This window comes from Myxocyprinus asiaticus, chromosome 22 (genome assembly GCF_019703515.2).
Source record: "Myxocyprinus asiaticus isolate MX2 ecotype Aquarium Trade chromosome 22, UBuf_Myxa_2, whole genome shotgun sequence".
Taxonomy (NCBI): Eukaryota; Metazoa; Chordata; class Actinopteri; order Cypriniformes; family Catostomidae; genus Myxocyprinus; species Myxocyprinus asiaticus.
In genome coordinates, this window is record NC_059365.1 from 12,538,852 (window position 1) to 12,555,319 (window position 16,468).

Genomic DNA, 16,468 nt, shown 5'->3' on the forward strand with positions numbered 1-16,468 from the left:
TTGTTCAGTTCAGTGACTTTATTATCCACAGTGTGGAAATTTGTCTTCGGCTTCACCATACACAATAAAAACACCAGCACATCACATAAAACATAAAACTTGGTATCTTAGAGTTCATCATAATTATTCTGTCTACCTTTTGGAACAGCCTTCATGTTGAGGGTGCGCTTATGATGCCTTCTGAGGCAGCTTTTTAAAGTTTTGGAATGACGCAAGTGTGCATGTGCTGTATCCTCACCTGTACACAGTAGTAGGAGGGTACTTGGCAATGTCATAGATCAGACGGATGTGTCCCTGGTACAGCTCCAGGGCAAGTGGGTCATGGTCCTCTTTATACAAGAGAATGCCATTGTCTTTATCTGTGGCAACCTGCAAAGAAAGAGAAAAAGAGAGAGAGAGAGAGAGAGAGAGAGAGAGAGAGAGAGACAGAGAGAGATAGAGATAAGTAGATAAATATCAGTCCAGGAAAACTGCAAAAGAAGTTTTGAAGAAGCAGGCAGAGCAGTGAAGAGATATGTCCAAACAAACGAGAGTACATGATAGCACTCCGTACCTCTCCTATTTACTCACCACGATAGACACATTGAAAAAAGTATGGCCGTAGTCCTGGCATTTAGCTCTTTGTTAAGTCAAGGATATCAAACAGAATGTCTTCGAGCAAACTGTGAGAGTAAAATGATTAAATTTTTTAATATTTTTTAAAAGTCTTGTTGCTGTTTTGTATTGTTGTGTACTGGAAGCTCCTGTCGCCAAGACAAATTCCTTGTATGTGTAAAAGCATACTTGGCAATAAAGCTCATTCTGATTCTGATTCTAAACAGGTCACATTTACAGAAAAGCACTGGGATTGGAGGACTAGACGGAAAAAGAACAGTTGACGGGTTATAGAGTTGAGACAGAGTGGACTACTTTCTCGTGTTAAACAGCCTGGAGGCATATAAGCATTAAGCACATACACAAGTCCCTTTTTCTGTCAGTGGGTATTTCACAGGTGGGCAAAATCATTAGTGCTATTTAGCACAGTTTTACTTAGAACACTGGAAATAAACCTAATCTAATTGCTTTACTATATTTGCCATTTCCTTGGTGCCAGTTGGATGTGTCTTGCCCATTAAGACCTGTTGATACCAAGTCAGATGTGTGCTAAACGACAGGAAAACATAAAATATTTAAACATTTGTCATACTATCAAAACTATTCATAATAATGTCATTGGTTCTTGTATGTTTTGTAACCAAACCTTACATGCTTAGTTTGAATATGCAGCAAGATTTGAGCAAGATTTTAATTGAATAACACACAAAACTATATGGCTTCAGAAGACTACTTTTATGTTGCCTTTTTGGTAATTTTAATTACAAATATATTGAGAAAATAAAAAAAAGCACTAATTTGATTGGTTTATTTATACTATATTTCCCATTCCCTGGTGCTTGTTCTATGTCTTATGCCTTTAAAGGCCTGTTTAAACCAAGTCAGATGTGACTTTAAACAATGTGTAAAGTGCACAAGAGAATCAACTCACAATTGATTTCATTAGTTTGACGTTAGCATGTAGCTAAGTTTATGTCATGACAGCCTAATCGAATAAGCATAAATACACATAGCAAACATTGGGTAAAACAGTTGCATTTTCCTTGTGCCTGTTCTATGTATCTTGCCTTTTAAGGCCTGTTCACACAAAGTCTGACCAAAACATGTGAAGTGCACAGGGGAATCAACTTGCATTGATTTCAATAGAGTTTGACTTTAGCATGTAGCTAAGCTAAAGTCATGGTAGCCTACTAATACAACATGAAAATGTAAAGTGGTCATTAAGTGGTCAACTATTCACACCAAGTCTGATGCCAATATTTTGTTTTTGTATGAATGGTAGGTGAGTATATTTCTGCACCCAAAAAATAACATTAAATTGACCTAGTCTTTGAATAAAAAAAAAGACATACCATTACGGTTTATTTTGAACTTGGTGTGAAGGTGTTTATAGACATTATTTATTTATTTAATTTAATGCTTATCATACCGAGAATAAGTGTAAATAGGCATTTAGAAAGCAAAATGGAAAACTACCATTCCAAGAGACTGCAGACTTATTACTACTGTCATTTAATTCTGAAAGGCCTCTCAATCTACAGTGTGCTGGACTGGCATGAGATGCAGCAATACATTTGTTCCTTGCTTACCTCCACAGGGAGATAAGGAGATACTGAGCTTTAATTAACATTAGTGTGCCCTCCCGACAGCGGGCCAATGGGCTCATTTATGGCAGATCTAGCAGTGACGCAGGGCCTTGATTGCAATGGATAACAGCCCAGCTCAACCTCTATTACCATAATATATGTCCTCAGGAGGGGCATTATTCATACTGCTGGACAAGAGGTGACATTCTCATAATGTCAGTGAGGCCAGAACTGGCTTGGTCTGTGCACCACAGATGAAAAAAGACGTTAGAGAGGTCTTTTCGTGGCTTAATATACACACATTTTTAGAGGGTTATTGTGAATGTTAGTTTGGCTGATATGCTGACCTGAGGCTAGTGACATGTAAGGTCTATGATTCAGTTAAAAGAAACTGATCTGCGATCCATTGTTAAGCATTACAGGAAGTGGTTGCAGGCATACCTGGAGAGATATGTGCATGGGTGTTCGGATTTTGGCGCCGGAGAGTTCTACGTAGGTATCTTTGCCACGGAAGTGTACTGTGACCATTTTATGGCACTTGTTGCCAAAGAAGCCAGGCAGACAACGGCACACAGGCTCCCCCTCAATGACCAGACACTGGGCTCCATTCTGGCAGTCAGACTGATCACATGGACTCGTCTTCTGGAGCAATATCATTGGTGGAGGGTGCTCACAGAACAGCCCACTAAGGAAGAACCGGAAGACAAAAAGATAGAGAGGTCACTTTCCAAAGAGAGGTAACTTTCACTGGGAAATTTTTTTTTTTATCTTGTTTTTCAGTAAAAATATCTACACATCCTTAAAATAACATACAAAATTGTGTTAGATAAGACTTGTTTTCCAAAAATATATCTCCCATTGACCATTGTTTAATTTTTAACGTTTAAAGCATAAACGTCACACAATTTTGTTAGATTTGTGCTTTTATTTCTTTCTTTCTTTCTCTTTCTTTCTTGCTATTATTAATAAATGTACATCACACAAAAGGTGGAGATGGTGTTACAATTTTGATAGAGTGTCTAAGGTTAGATAGTAAGCCAGATTAATGCCAGGCTCAAGACAACATCAGGTCCCTAATTAGTAGCTGTGGTGGAGTGAGAGATGCTGAGAAGAGAGCTATTGTTCTGTGCAATGCCACACACACGCACACACACACACACACACACACGCACGCACACAAACACACACGTTGGTGCAGCTATCATTATGAGGACTCTCCGTAGACATAATGATTTTTATACTGTATGAACTATAGATTCTATCCCCTAACCCTACCCCTAAACCTAACCCTCACAAAAAACATTCTGAATTTTTTCATTTTCAATAAAACATTGTTTAGTATGTTTAAGCAATTTGAATTATGGTGACACAAGAAATGTCCTCATAAACCACATTTATAGCATAATACCCTTGTAATTACCAGTTTGTAACCTAAAAAAAAGTCCTTGTAAACCACTTAAACCTGCCCACACACACACACACACACACACACACACACACACACACACACATTGATGTGTTATAATTAGCCATATGGAGATTCATCTCCTGTGTATTGCAGATGTAATGGTAAACTGACACATAATTAATCATGCCAACAGTGGCTTTGAATCTTGGTATGTAAGTGTTTACTATATGTGTGTTGTTTTCATTTATCAAGTACTACATAATCATAATGAAAACAGGTGTGCATGTAAACTGGTTATCTAAAAAATATGTGTTTTTGTAGGTCTATCCCTCCCACACAAAATAAAGGGAGAAGGAGAAATAGAGAATAGTGTTTAAAATAGGAGTTTTGTGGATTTTTGTCCAGGTCTGTTAGCATTGAGGCCACCTCTATGCTAGTTTTCTACTAAAAGGTTGAAAAAGAAACTTCAATCAGATATATACTTTTACAATTTTCAGTCTTGCAACTTTCTGCAAAGCAGACAAATTATTGTCCAATCATTTGGCCTCTAGAATGAGATTGTCCCTCCCCCTAATACCACCTGCAACCAACTAGCATTAGCAAGTAACAATCATAGTTTTGCTGGGCTGTGATGTAAACTAAATGATAATGGCTATTTAAAAACAAAGACAAGCCATTAAATATGTCTGAACACAACTTCCAGTTTCAATAGGAAATATGTATAGGAAAGGAAATTGCATTCACCAAAGCAATTCATGGAGTCTTAAATGCGAGTGTACAAATTTGTGAGTGTATGTGTATTTGTATCTGTATATGTGACCAAGCTTAGGGGTTGTGTTCACTGAAAATTCTCCATCATTTACTGATTTTTTGAAAAATACATGACGGATAATTCCAAATGCTTTCAGTAATTTTGACAGATAAACTGTTTAAACCTAATGCATCAGTTTTGACTTCACTCTCTCTCTCTACGTGGACAGGCACCATTGCCCTTTATAGAAAAATCACCATTTAGACCTGATCGCCTCTTTTGACCACTTCTGTTTGGATACTGAGGGGAGTATCTCTGATTTCATGACTGCATACAATCATTACATCATTGTGTTACTGCCAGTTATACTTGCATTTAATCTTAGCGCAAACATGACATACCTATTGCCTTGCACCCCCTTATTTTTGAGCACAAGGCTAAAAAGGAAATACTAATAATTCAATGGCTGTATTTAATCACTCCATTGTATTACAGGCATAATTGTGGTATCTTTTGAAAGTACACACTTTAAGGTTATTGTTCAAAAGTCAGAATTAAAGTCATGAAGACAAATAGTACGAAAAGCTCAAATTTATTGTAAAGTAATCAGATTTTTGTTTTAAATAAAATAATATTTAACACTGACCTGGTAGATCCATATAAACACAATGGAGCTAAAGCCACAAGTCTGATAATGCTCTATTTCAAATTTGAGGATAATAACTTTAAAACTCTGAGTTTTATTAAACATTTTCCAAGACCATATCATGTGACTATGGCCAAGTATAGCATTAGCCATTAGCATTAGTGCCATGAATGCTAAGTGTAAACATGACAAATTACCCATTATCTAGTGCATAAATCTTACTTCCAATCATAATCGAGTTGTAATAACAGTCTCTTTTAATGATCTCATGTGGATTCCATTCATGTAATGAGACAGAGAGCAGACTGTTTATAAAATATGTGAACCTGATGCAGTGACAGCTCCAGAACTGTCTAGTATCCTAATAAGGTATGGTATGCAGAAGACCCCGTCATGTGGGCACTGAGGTAGGCATGATGTCATAACTTTCTTCTTCTATAACACCATATTTACAATGAGAACTAAACTTGTGCGCCTTCTATCTTGGGGAAATAGAGCTCACCATGTGAGAGTATTAGAGCCTGTCAGCACTTCATATCGCATATTTTAGTCAAAAATGGACATGAATAATAATTATGAAGTAAGTATATGTGAAACCATCAATATTTCTCTAAATGTGCACACGTTTGGACTGCATGCTCTATTGGATGTTGTTCACTGAAGGCCGTTTGTGACAAATCAATGGGAGTTTACATCATTGAATGGGAATGTGCGTCTTTCATTTTCATAAATCTTGCTTTGATGTTTTGATATGTTGACATAAATAAATAAATAACTCTCGTGGTAAAATTTATATTGTGAAACAGTGGCTAAATATCAAAGCTGGAGTATTAGACCTTTCTAATGACTTATAGTTTTTCACGATTATATAAGAAATGCTGGTCTGACAAAACAGTTGTAAATAATGAAGAATGTAGCAGCTAGTGAAACTTCAGTGGATACAGCACCTTACAAATGTGAGATGAATGCTTTACCATCACCCCAAGCTGTGTGAATATGTATGTTGTTTAAGGTAGAAATGTTAAACTGAGGTTGACTTACATGCTAAAGCTAGCGGCAACACATCACGTGCAATTGAAACATCACTTCCGACAGTTGTTAAATGCCGAATGTTTCCTTGTAGTAAAAATCCGTTAAGTGTTCCATTTGGGACGATAATACACTTTGAAAATTCATACACTAAATAGCTGAGCACATAGTATATTTTGTAAGTGTAAAGTCTTTATTCACTTCTAAAAATGCCAAACATATTTTGGGGTTAGGGTTAGTCTATTTAATTATAAAATTATATATCCTATATAAAATAAATCATAAACTTAACTGAACAACAGAATTCAACTGGAATCCCCAATTAGATAGATGTGTGTCTTACCTAAATCCTTCCTTGCAAACACATGTGTAACCATTGATGGCATCAACACACTCTGCCCCATGCTGGCATTTGTTCTCCAGACAGTCGTTGTAATCCTGCTCACAGTTCTGGCCAACATAACCAGGCAAACACTCACACCTAACACCACAAGAAAAACACAGTTTAGACATTGAAAAACGCCAAAGGTAACTTCTAAAATTGCTACAACTGGCAGAACAACAACTTCTACTGTATGCAACATGACCTTGCTATGGTGTCAAGGAGGTCATGCTTGTCTTTCCTGTGAAGTTCTCTAACATTCTGACCTAAATATTGAGCTCTCCCATTTCCCATTTCCCAATGGAGCTCACACACTCACCTGTAGCCCTTAATGAGGGGAACACACTTGGAGTCGTGCTGGCAAAGGTCAAACCCAGGCAGGCAGGGGTCAACCACCTCTTCACACAGATCGCCTAAAACACACACAAAGACAAGGAACACACACTGTCAAATAGGTTCCAACAGTTGCCCTCTCACAGCCATGCTGAAATACTCAAACCCTTAACTGTCTGGGGGTGAAGCTAACAGTTGCGTGGCTAAAGGAAAGTCTTTGATAGAACATACAGGATGTGTATCACAACCCCCCCCCCGCGATCCACGGGTGTTTTCTTTGCTCTCCCCATCTGCCAGTGTTTAGACTGTATTGGGCTTTTACTGAAAACACATCTTTGTGTGATGGCAAAGCCCTTGTAGAACTCACAGCTCAGCGGGGTCCATTTGAAGGCACTAAATCACTGCCAGCCAGAACCTTCAATAAGTTCCCTGTTCCTGTCCACCTGCTGAAGGACATACGGCTCTGCTAAAGGCTTTACTGGGTCTGATCCAACCTCATCCACCCCCATTCACTCATTTTTTATCACTTCCTATCCGAGGCCATTTTTGGACGTACATTAATGCATTTGGCACAAGCTTTTATACTAAGCGACTTACAGTGCATTCATGGTAAACATTGTGTGTTCCCTAGGAATGGAACCCCTGACCTTGAGGTTGCTAGCATTATAGCCTACCAGCTGAGCTACAGAAACCAGTTGAGCTTTTCTGTTTGGTCTAGCTTGCTATATGGCAATCATCTTCATGCTCTGGCCCTTGAGACTGGGTTTAAGCGGTCTTCTGCCAGGGCGATTTCCTCCAGATCCCTCTTGGAACAACTGTGTTTGTTTGTGTATCCTAGGGGAATCAGTGCAGTCTGGTGTTTACAGCACATTCAGGACTGCTGCACCTCATAAGATTTGTCTGGAGTCTGGTAAAGAGCTCAGGCTGTGGGCTTTTAAATCAAATCTGGATGCTGGTGGTAAGACTACTGACTGAACTTAATACAGAACAACACTCAGCAGAATATTCATATGGCAGACGCTTTTATCCAACGCAACTTATATTCAAGCTATTTTCTTAGTATTTGCACTCTCTAAGAATCAAACCATTACATCTGTGTTGCTAGCGAATTGCTCTACCAGTTGAGCTAGATGGAACCATTTATGTGCTGATGACCAGAGTTCGAATCTGGTTCGGGTCATGTCCCGATCCCATTATTTGCTCTCAGGCACAAGGCATCTGCTGCTGAACGCTAGCAAACATGAAGTTAGTTTTGTTTGCGTGCCTTAAATCCCAAATAATTAATTACATTTAATGAAAGAGCCACAGTGGCTTCAACTTCCATTTTGCTCCAATTTCCCCAGAGGTGACGAATTTGTTCTCTCAAACATATGGGATGAAAAATGCTGCTTTATCGCAAATTGTTTTGCGATACTCCGATTTTGCGCATAAATTTAATTAGTTACTTGGATGGAAACATGACTGATGACATTTTGAAACATTTAAACTGTCCATAAACAAGGATGAAGCTCAGCCACCTTGTCTTCACATAGCTGGAGAACACAGACTGGACTTCTGCGGCCTAATAACATGAGTCCCAGTGTAACTCAGAATTAGTAGTGAGCTACGGCCACCTTAAAAATACAAGTCCTAGTGTGCCCAGGGGCACTATGTTAAAACAGGAGAGAAAAAAATAATTAGTCTGCTGGATCTCAGCTGGATCTCCTTTTCTTTATTTCATCTCACCACATCCTATAATTACACACATTTTATATGAAACTAATGAAATATATATTCTCTGTTAAGTATCTGATGAGCTCTGGCCATTTATTTACAGTGGCAGATAGAGATAGAAAATGAAAAGGAGAACCATATACAACTGACAGCTTCCCATAGGAAAGAGAAATCACAAATAAGATCTCTTTAATATCATATTTTTTTTCTCCTAGGTAGCAATAAAATTAAAGAGCAAATGGAGATTTTTAAATCTCCTGCTGAGATCCTAGAAATCACACGTGTATCTTGAGAGTTTCAGAAGAGATCACAAAATGCACACACACACACACACATACACACACGTTTGTGCAGCTATCATTATGAGGACTCTCCATAGACATAATGTTTTTTATACTGTACAAACTATAGATTCTATCCCCTAACCCTAACCCTACCCCTAAACCTAACCCTCACAAAAAACTTTCTGCATTTTTACATTTTCAATAAAACATAGTATAGTATGTTTTTTAAGCTATTTAAATTATGGGGACACTAGAAATGTCCTCATAAACCACATTTATAGCATAATACCCTTGTAATTACCAGTTTGTAGCCTAAAAAAAAAGTCCTAGTAAACCACTTAAACCTGCCCACACGCACACGCACACACACACACACACACACACACACACACACACACACACACACACACGCGTTGGTACTCCTATCATTACAAGGACTCTCCATATATATAATGATTTTTATACTGTATGAACGATAGAGTCTATCCCCTAACCCTACCCCTAAACCTAACCCTCACAAAAAACTTTCTCCATTTTTACATTTTCAAAAAAAAAAAAAAAAAAAAAAAATACAGTTTAGTATGTTTTTTTAAGCGATTTGAATTATGGGGACACCAGAAATATCTTCATAAACCACATTTATAGCATAATACCCTTGTAATTACCAGTCTGTAACCTAAAAAATTGTCCTCATAAACCACCCAAACCCACCCACCAACATATACACACACACACACACACACACACACACACACACACACACACACACACACACTACACCAACTGTACCAGCTCCAAGGGAGGTGGCAAGGAAGCATGCAGTTATAATGACAGGGCCTGCTAGGAGTAGTTTCACTTCCTGTCTTTCTAGGAAGAAGAAGAAATGTAGAGAGGACAAGAGCAGTGGTGCCACCGGGCTGCACTTGGCTGAGCAAAAGTGGAAAGGAACTGGCGGTTTTCACAACAGCTGAGCTCTAAATTCGCTGAGTCAGGAATTATGTCAAAAGCTGGTTTCTTTAGTAAAACTGCCCACTACCAGCCTTAAGACATATATTATTTGGGTTTCCTAATGTTTTCTTAGCCACCTCAGTTGTGGCTTGTGGATATAAAAGCAATTGGCACAAGCTGGCAAGTGTAACGACCTCATTGTGGTACAACTGAGAAAGACAAAGAGGTCAATATGACTAAGGAAATGATATCAAAGCATATAGAGACTTTTCTACTGCTGGTTATATGAGTTGTTTTGAAGTTGGAGCACTACCTTTGTAGTTAGGCGGGCAGACGCAGGTGTAGTTGTTGATGCCATCCACACAGGTAGAGTTATTCTCACAGTCGTTGTCTTCACAGTCATCAGGATTCACTTCACACCGCTGGCCCTCAAACCCAGGCGGACACACACAGCTAAAGGAATGGAAAGGAAGAAGGCAATGATCAATACTTTAAATGTTAGAACAAAAGAAAACACATTGCACACTGTTTTCAGTTATTTACAGTAGCTCTGCTGGTTGACACCCAGAGACTGATTTTCATCAGGCCCACATCCAAAATAATGTAATTTTTGTTTGTTTGCTTGGTTTTTAATTCTCAAACCAACACCCATCTGGATACTTCAGGTAGAAACATTGTTTTCTACTTTTAACAAGGACAACATTGACACCACATTAACATTTGGTTCACCCCAAAATTAAAAATCAGTCATTATCTTCTCAAACAAAAGTTCTTTCTCTATAACCCTGTATATAGTCTTGTGAATGCATGGTAAACGTACAATGGTTAACTATGGTGGAAGGCAACATTTTCAGTTATTAGTAACATAAATTTTGGTCTGTTTGGTCTCATACAAAGCTACCGTATGGTTTTAGAAGAATGGGAATATAGCCCACACAGGTTATATGGACTTTATGGTACTTTTTGGAGCTTATTTTTGTTCTATTGTATCTAAGAATTTTCATTTTTGGGTGAAATATCCCTATAAACTGGAGGCAGAAGTGGGGCAGAGGTGATCTTGTGATGCTATCCTGAAATCCCAAGCAGCCCCTGATATTCATGTTTTCTATTTTAATTTCCACCCTCTCTGTTTTTCTCTTTCTCTCTTGATCTTTTATAGTCTCATAGATCGGTGAAAGCTCAGTGTTTGATAAACCTCCATCTCCATGGTGACTCAATGATTGAGAAAAGGCAGTAACACTTATCTCACCGTGTAGAAGGACCCACATCCGGCTCTACCTGTCCGCCCTGTTCCTGCCCACTGCCTGTCATTTCTCAGAGGCTGTGCCGGAACCAATCAATATCACCCCAGCATTCATAAAAACACAAAACCTTGACACTAACATGCACACAATATCACTTCTCCAGCCCAGCCAAATCTCTGGACTCATTTTCTGGTTGTTTTTTAAATGTAACTGGGAGCCATTCCCGCTGTGAAGTATGTGAAGTGGCTGCCTTCAATTACAACAGAGGCTTAAAGTGACATTACCAAAGTTGCCAGGTGATTTATAAGACATAGGGGATGTTTACTGTCCCATTACAATGGTCTGCTTGTTTCTTGCTTCTTTCAAATGTCCCAGGGTAATACAAACATTGACATTTTAATTTACAGATTTTCTCCAGATGTGCACTTTAAAAATGAACTTTCAAATCAAATTAAAAGGCTTTTTAAATCTTATTCTGGCCATTATAGCTAATTTTATAGATAAAGATATAGCAGAGACAGGACAGGAAAGGATGGGGGGAAGAGTGGAAAATGGGAACTGATGCGAGCTGGACTCGAACCTGCATCACTGGCATGAGCACCAAGGTCTTTTAGACATTTTTTCAATATTTTTAAGCATGCGTGCTAGCCATATTCCCACGGTTTCAACAAATGAATGTCTTTTTGATGGGTGACAGAATATAACAGGTACTGTACCTATACTGCCCCTCCTGTGCAGGTGTGAGGTGGCATGTTCCTCCGTTACTACAGGGCAAACTGATACACGCGTTTATGGGGATCTCACAGTTACGGCCCTGAGGAAAAGAACAAATTAGGGACAATGAGCAGGAATTGAGCAAAAAGAGGTCAAGTTTTAACACAGGCTATGTTCGGAATGAAGTACTTGCTTAATACTATACTAATATACACTGTATACTGCTTACTATTTAAAAAAAATAATTATAACAGTAGGTTTAACTCCACGATAAACCTTTCAAACTATGTTTGTCACATCATGACCTCATTGCATTACATGTTTAATTCAGTGAGTTTTTTAATTCAATTTTGAATCAAATTTGGCAGTGTGATCAAAAAATGAGTCACAAAAGAATAAACTGAAGCTGATCTTACTTTTAGTTTATCAATCACATTGTTAATGGGAGGTCCAGTCAAGCGCATTGCATTGTGAAATACAGTTTATCATGTAATAAGCAATTTTGTTCTGTTTGTTTTGGCAAATGTAGAAAATTCACATACTGCAGACAGTATATATACTATATACTGCAGCAATAGTAAGATTAGTAAGCTAGTATGCTATTCCAAACATTTCCACAGACTGCTCCTATCGGACCTTTACATCTTGGGTCAAAATACACAATTACAATGATTACCAAATATGGCAGTTGTTGGAGTGTTTAAATGAATAAAATGCCAAATCCTCTGCAATAAAACATGATGAATTGTGAACAAAATGCCAACTCAAATGTCAATTGCAATTTACCCTTCAAACAAGGTTAAACATTGGCTATTAATGCTAGTGATTTGATTTCTGTTGCTATATCGCAGCCCAGAGAAGACTTTATCATAATATTGTGGTTCCTAGAAGATTTATGAAGTATCCCGATTCTTTCTGCACTTAGGGGCTATACCTCCATGACTAACACGCTCCATTTCAATTTCAAGCAAAGACTTTTGCCACCGATATGCCTGTTTCCTGTGCTCTTCTCAAATCAACTATATGCCTCTACTTTCTCTCTCTCTCTGTCACTGTGTTTTTCTTCTCTCTTTCTTTCTCATCCTCCCAATGTTTGATTTAATTCAGTACTCTTGAACATTCTAATTAATCTTCACCTACTTGGAGGACAGACAGGCACACAAACACATACCTGCATTGACCTTGGAAGCAGAGAATTTAATTAAAAGACAGACCGTTGGTTTTGTCTTGTAGAGGGCAAAGGGTTAAGCTCTTATCTGTTCTTCAACAGAACAACTCTGACAGGAATCCCATAACCAAACAAAAGGCTAATGATTGCATGCTGCAGCCAGGACACACACACACACGCATGCAAGCATACATACACTCACACACGCACGCACGCACGCACGCACGCACACACGCACACACGCACACACACTACAGTAAGGACAGGGAACTAATCATGAAAGCTGTGTTGTACTCAGAGTTAGCTCAAGAAGATGGATGATGGGGGCTGTCTTGCATGTAATGATGTGCATAACTCAGAGGAACATTATGTATTTGTGTGCAGTAGGACAGCCGGGCCTCTAAACAGCTGCTATCCCAGGATGCTTCTCGGGAAGGGAACATTCATTCACCTTGTAGCCAAACGGGCAAGTGCAGCGGTAAGAGCCGCTGACATCACTAACACATGTGCCGTTGTTTTGACAGGGAGCTGCCAGACAGGGGGCGCACTTTGACATCAGATTCAAATCTGCAGGACCTGAAAGACATGCAACACAGATGTGAAATGTAAAGGAGTGTAAGAGAGAGTAAGAGAGAAAAGGAAAAAGAGAAAAAAGGAGTGTAGAGAGTGAGTGAGGGCCAGATGTAATGGGTGAACTACAGACAACATGAAATGGCATTTGCAAAACATTTCTTTATTTCATCACACAACTTCTATTCGGCAACTTGTTTCTGAGTAACTGAAACAGAATATTCTGTTGGAAATAGCATTGGGTGGGATTTGATGTAATCCCATATTTTTTCTCCATCCACACGTTCTTAGTTACATCATAAGAAAAGACAAATAGTTTCAGAGGTGGAGCAAGTTATTACATTTTGATAAAATACTATGAATTGTTTTTCTTTAAAACAACCTGGACTGAGTCATGCACAATAGATTGCAACAAGTGCCCGCCCACTTATTCAGCCATCTTTTTTAAAAAAAGTATTTTTCCCATAATTTTTTTCATTGGGATTTCATAAAATCCTTAATAAAAGAGTTCTAATCCATTAACAAAGAATTTGAAAATTGAACAAAAAGACAAAGGTGGGCATGAACTGTGGGCAAGAACTACAATCCCATGAAGCATTGCGAATGACATGATCAAATTAAAAACAATGGAACAATATAAAACAATTGATTCAAAGTTGTCGATTAAGTACAGCAACAATACATTTATTAATAAGTGCTAAATATCTATATCTATCTATCTATCTATCTATCTATATATATATATATATATATATATATATATATATATATATATATATATATATATACACAGAATACTAAAATATAAGTAGTTTGAGAGAGTATGGAGACTTGTTTGTGTCATTTGCAGGGTGTCACGGAAGTGGGCGGTCACTGCTGAGCTGTTATTGAGTGTTTTGTTGCGATTCTCTGATTGGTAAATCTCTCTCTGCAACACCATGGGTAGTGTCGTTTTTAACCAGAAATTCTGATGTTACACAGAAAGTTGATATAACGCAGACTTCAGCAGAAGCTCACGTAAGGTCTGTCTTTAATTGTTCATAAGTTATTGATAAAAATCAATTAATCTATGGAGAAAAAGAAGGGTATTTTTCCTTCCGGAACAAGACTATATACTATAATAAGGAAGTAAATGGGGTCTATTTTGATTTCATGATTTTCTTTTAAAGAAGTACTCCTGATAGTGGCAAGAAGCCATGTTCACCCTCACTCTCTTTTTAAATTGAATTTATTTTATGGTCTGGGTTTTCCTTAACATGACTTGATCTTTAATCAGTCTCTGCTGACTGGCTACTGAAGAGACAGAGGTGTCAAATATCTAACTACTCCAGTCCACAGAAGAGAAGATGGACAGCTCACCCTTGCACTGGAAGTGGTTGAGGGGGGTGGTGAGCAGCAGTCGGTCCGCCATATCAGGTGGTCCAGTGCAGCGGGCGATTCCAGGCTCTTTAAACCCAGCCTTCACCCACTGAGACAACCAGCGCAGCTCACAATCACAGTATAGAGGGTTAGCACCCAGAGCCCTGCATAGCAAAGCATGAGTGTCACACACAAACACACACATCCTTGTGCATATCATTCAGGATACAATCCAACCTCTTCAGTTTCTTCAGACTGAATATAGGCTACCCATTTTATTTGCCAATGTTGATCTCTAATGCAGTATGACCGAATAATTCCACTATGTATAATACAGTTTAATCATGGCAAATAAGATGTACACATAACTGCTGAATTTAAAGGGATAATTTACCTAAAAATGAAAATTCTGTCATCATTTACTCACCCTCATGTTGTTCCAGCCCATATGACTTTTTTCTATGGAATGCAAAATGAGACATTAGGCAGTATGTTAGTCTAAGCCACCATTCACTTTCATTGCATATTTTTGTTTCATACAAAGAAAGTGAATGGTGACTGAGTCTGTCATTTTGCCCTACATCTGCTTCTATGTTCCACGGAAGAAAGTCATACAGGTTTGGAACAATATGAAGGTGAGTAAATGATGACAGAATTGTATAAATTCTGTGGGTGAATTACACTTTAAATCATCATGTCGTTAACTCAAATTTCACTAAATAATATTTGAAAACAGAAAATGTTAACTATCCATTGACAAGGTTGATGGTAGATTGTGGAACTGACACAAGACAGATTGATCACTTTTGTTAATCTGCCGATAACCATTCCCAATAATTAATAATGTAAACAATAATCTCAAATGACCAAATATCAGTTGATTAATCACTATTACAGATGTCCCAATTGCATTTTCATTCATTTATGTCTCTATTGAAACACAGAGCCCTTATTTCTCAATGGAGATTTTGTTTTTGACAGTTCTTTTCAACAATGAAACAAGGAGCTACAGTAGCTCCACTCCAAACCAGCTGCAGCAACTATAGCCGGAGGGAAAAAAAAACAACACAGCCATAAGCCTCCATAATAGATGCCTTTTAGCTGTAATAAAATTTACAAAGATTTCCTGTGGGGCTCTGCACTCTGATTTCTCAGAGTGCAGAGCACAAGAATACTCTATAGCAAAGCTGCATTCTCTCCAGGTTACACCCGGTAATGAGGTAAAACTTATATTGAGTCTAAAGACCTGAGCTGGTCTCTTAGGCTGAGGCTGGGAGCCCATCATTAATAGAGGCAAAGAGACCACACTCTTACACTGACACACACACACACACACACACACACACACACACACACACACACACTTACAGATGAGACAGAGATGTCAAGTGGCTGAAGGCTCCCTCCGGAATAGTTGAAAGGTCATTTCCGTGGAGGGTTCTGAAAGAAAAGACAGAAAAGATATTGAAAAAAGCATGGAACACTGGGAGTTGGCTTCATTGTTTTCCATACTATAAATGATGAAAGATAGATAGATAGATAGAGAGAGAGAGAGAGAGAGAGAGAGAGAAAGGGTCAGTCATTCAAGTCATTTAGCATGGATTACAGAAAAGTGCTGCCGTTTTGTGAAACACCAATAGGGATGCCAGACTAACATTAAGATTTTATTGTATTATGTGTCATTTCTGTTGAATAATTTTTTTCTGATAAATTACAGGGGGCTCAACCCACACATACAC

At 38.3% G+C, this 16,468-nt stretch overlaps 1 protein-coding gene across 1 annotated transcript in view; it reads right to left on the bottom strand.

Moving 5' to 3' along the window:
- LOC127413108 (slit homolog 3 protein-like) overlaps positions 1-16,468 on the bottom strand; it is a 210,496-nt gene that overhangs the window by 18,147 nt on the left and 175,881 nt on the right. The window contains exons 24-32 of the mRNA XM_051649976.1: positions 16,098-16,169; positions 14,730-14,893; positions 13,252-13,376; positions 11,635-11,732; positions 9,988-10,127; positions 6,716-6,809; positions 6,358-6,495; positions 2,622-2,865; positions 239-369 (exon numbers count right to left, since the gene is read on the bottom strand). Of these exons, the coding sequence (XP_051505936.1) occupies positions 239-369; positions 2,622-2,865; positions 6,358-6,495; positions 6,716-6,809; positions 9,988-10,127; positions 11,635-11,732; positions 13,252-13,376; positions 14,730-14,893; positions 16,098-16,169 (1,206 nt within the window). The remainder of the gene's footprint in view (positions 1-238; positions 370-2,621; positions 2,866-6,357; positions 6,496-6,715; positions 6,810-9,987; positions 10,128-11,634; positions 11,733-13,251; positions 13,377-14,729; positions 14,894-16,097; positions 16,170-16,468) is intronic.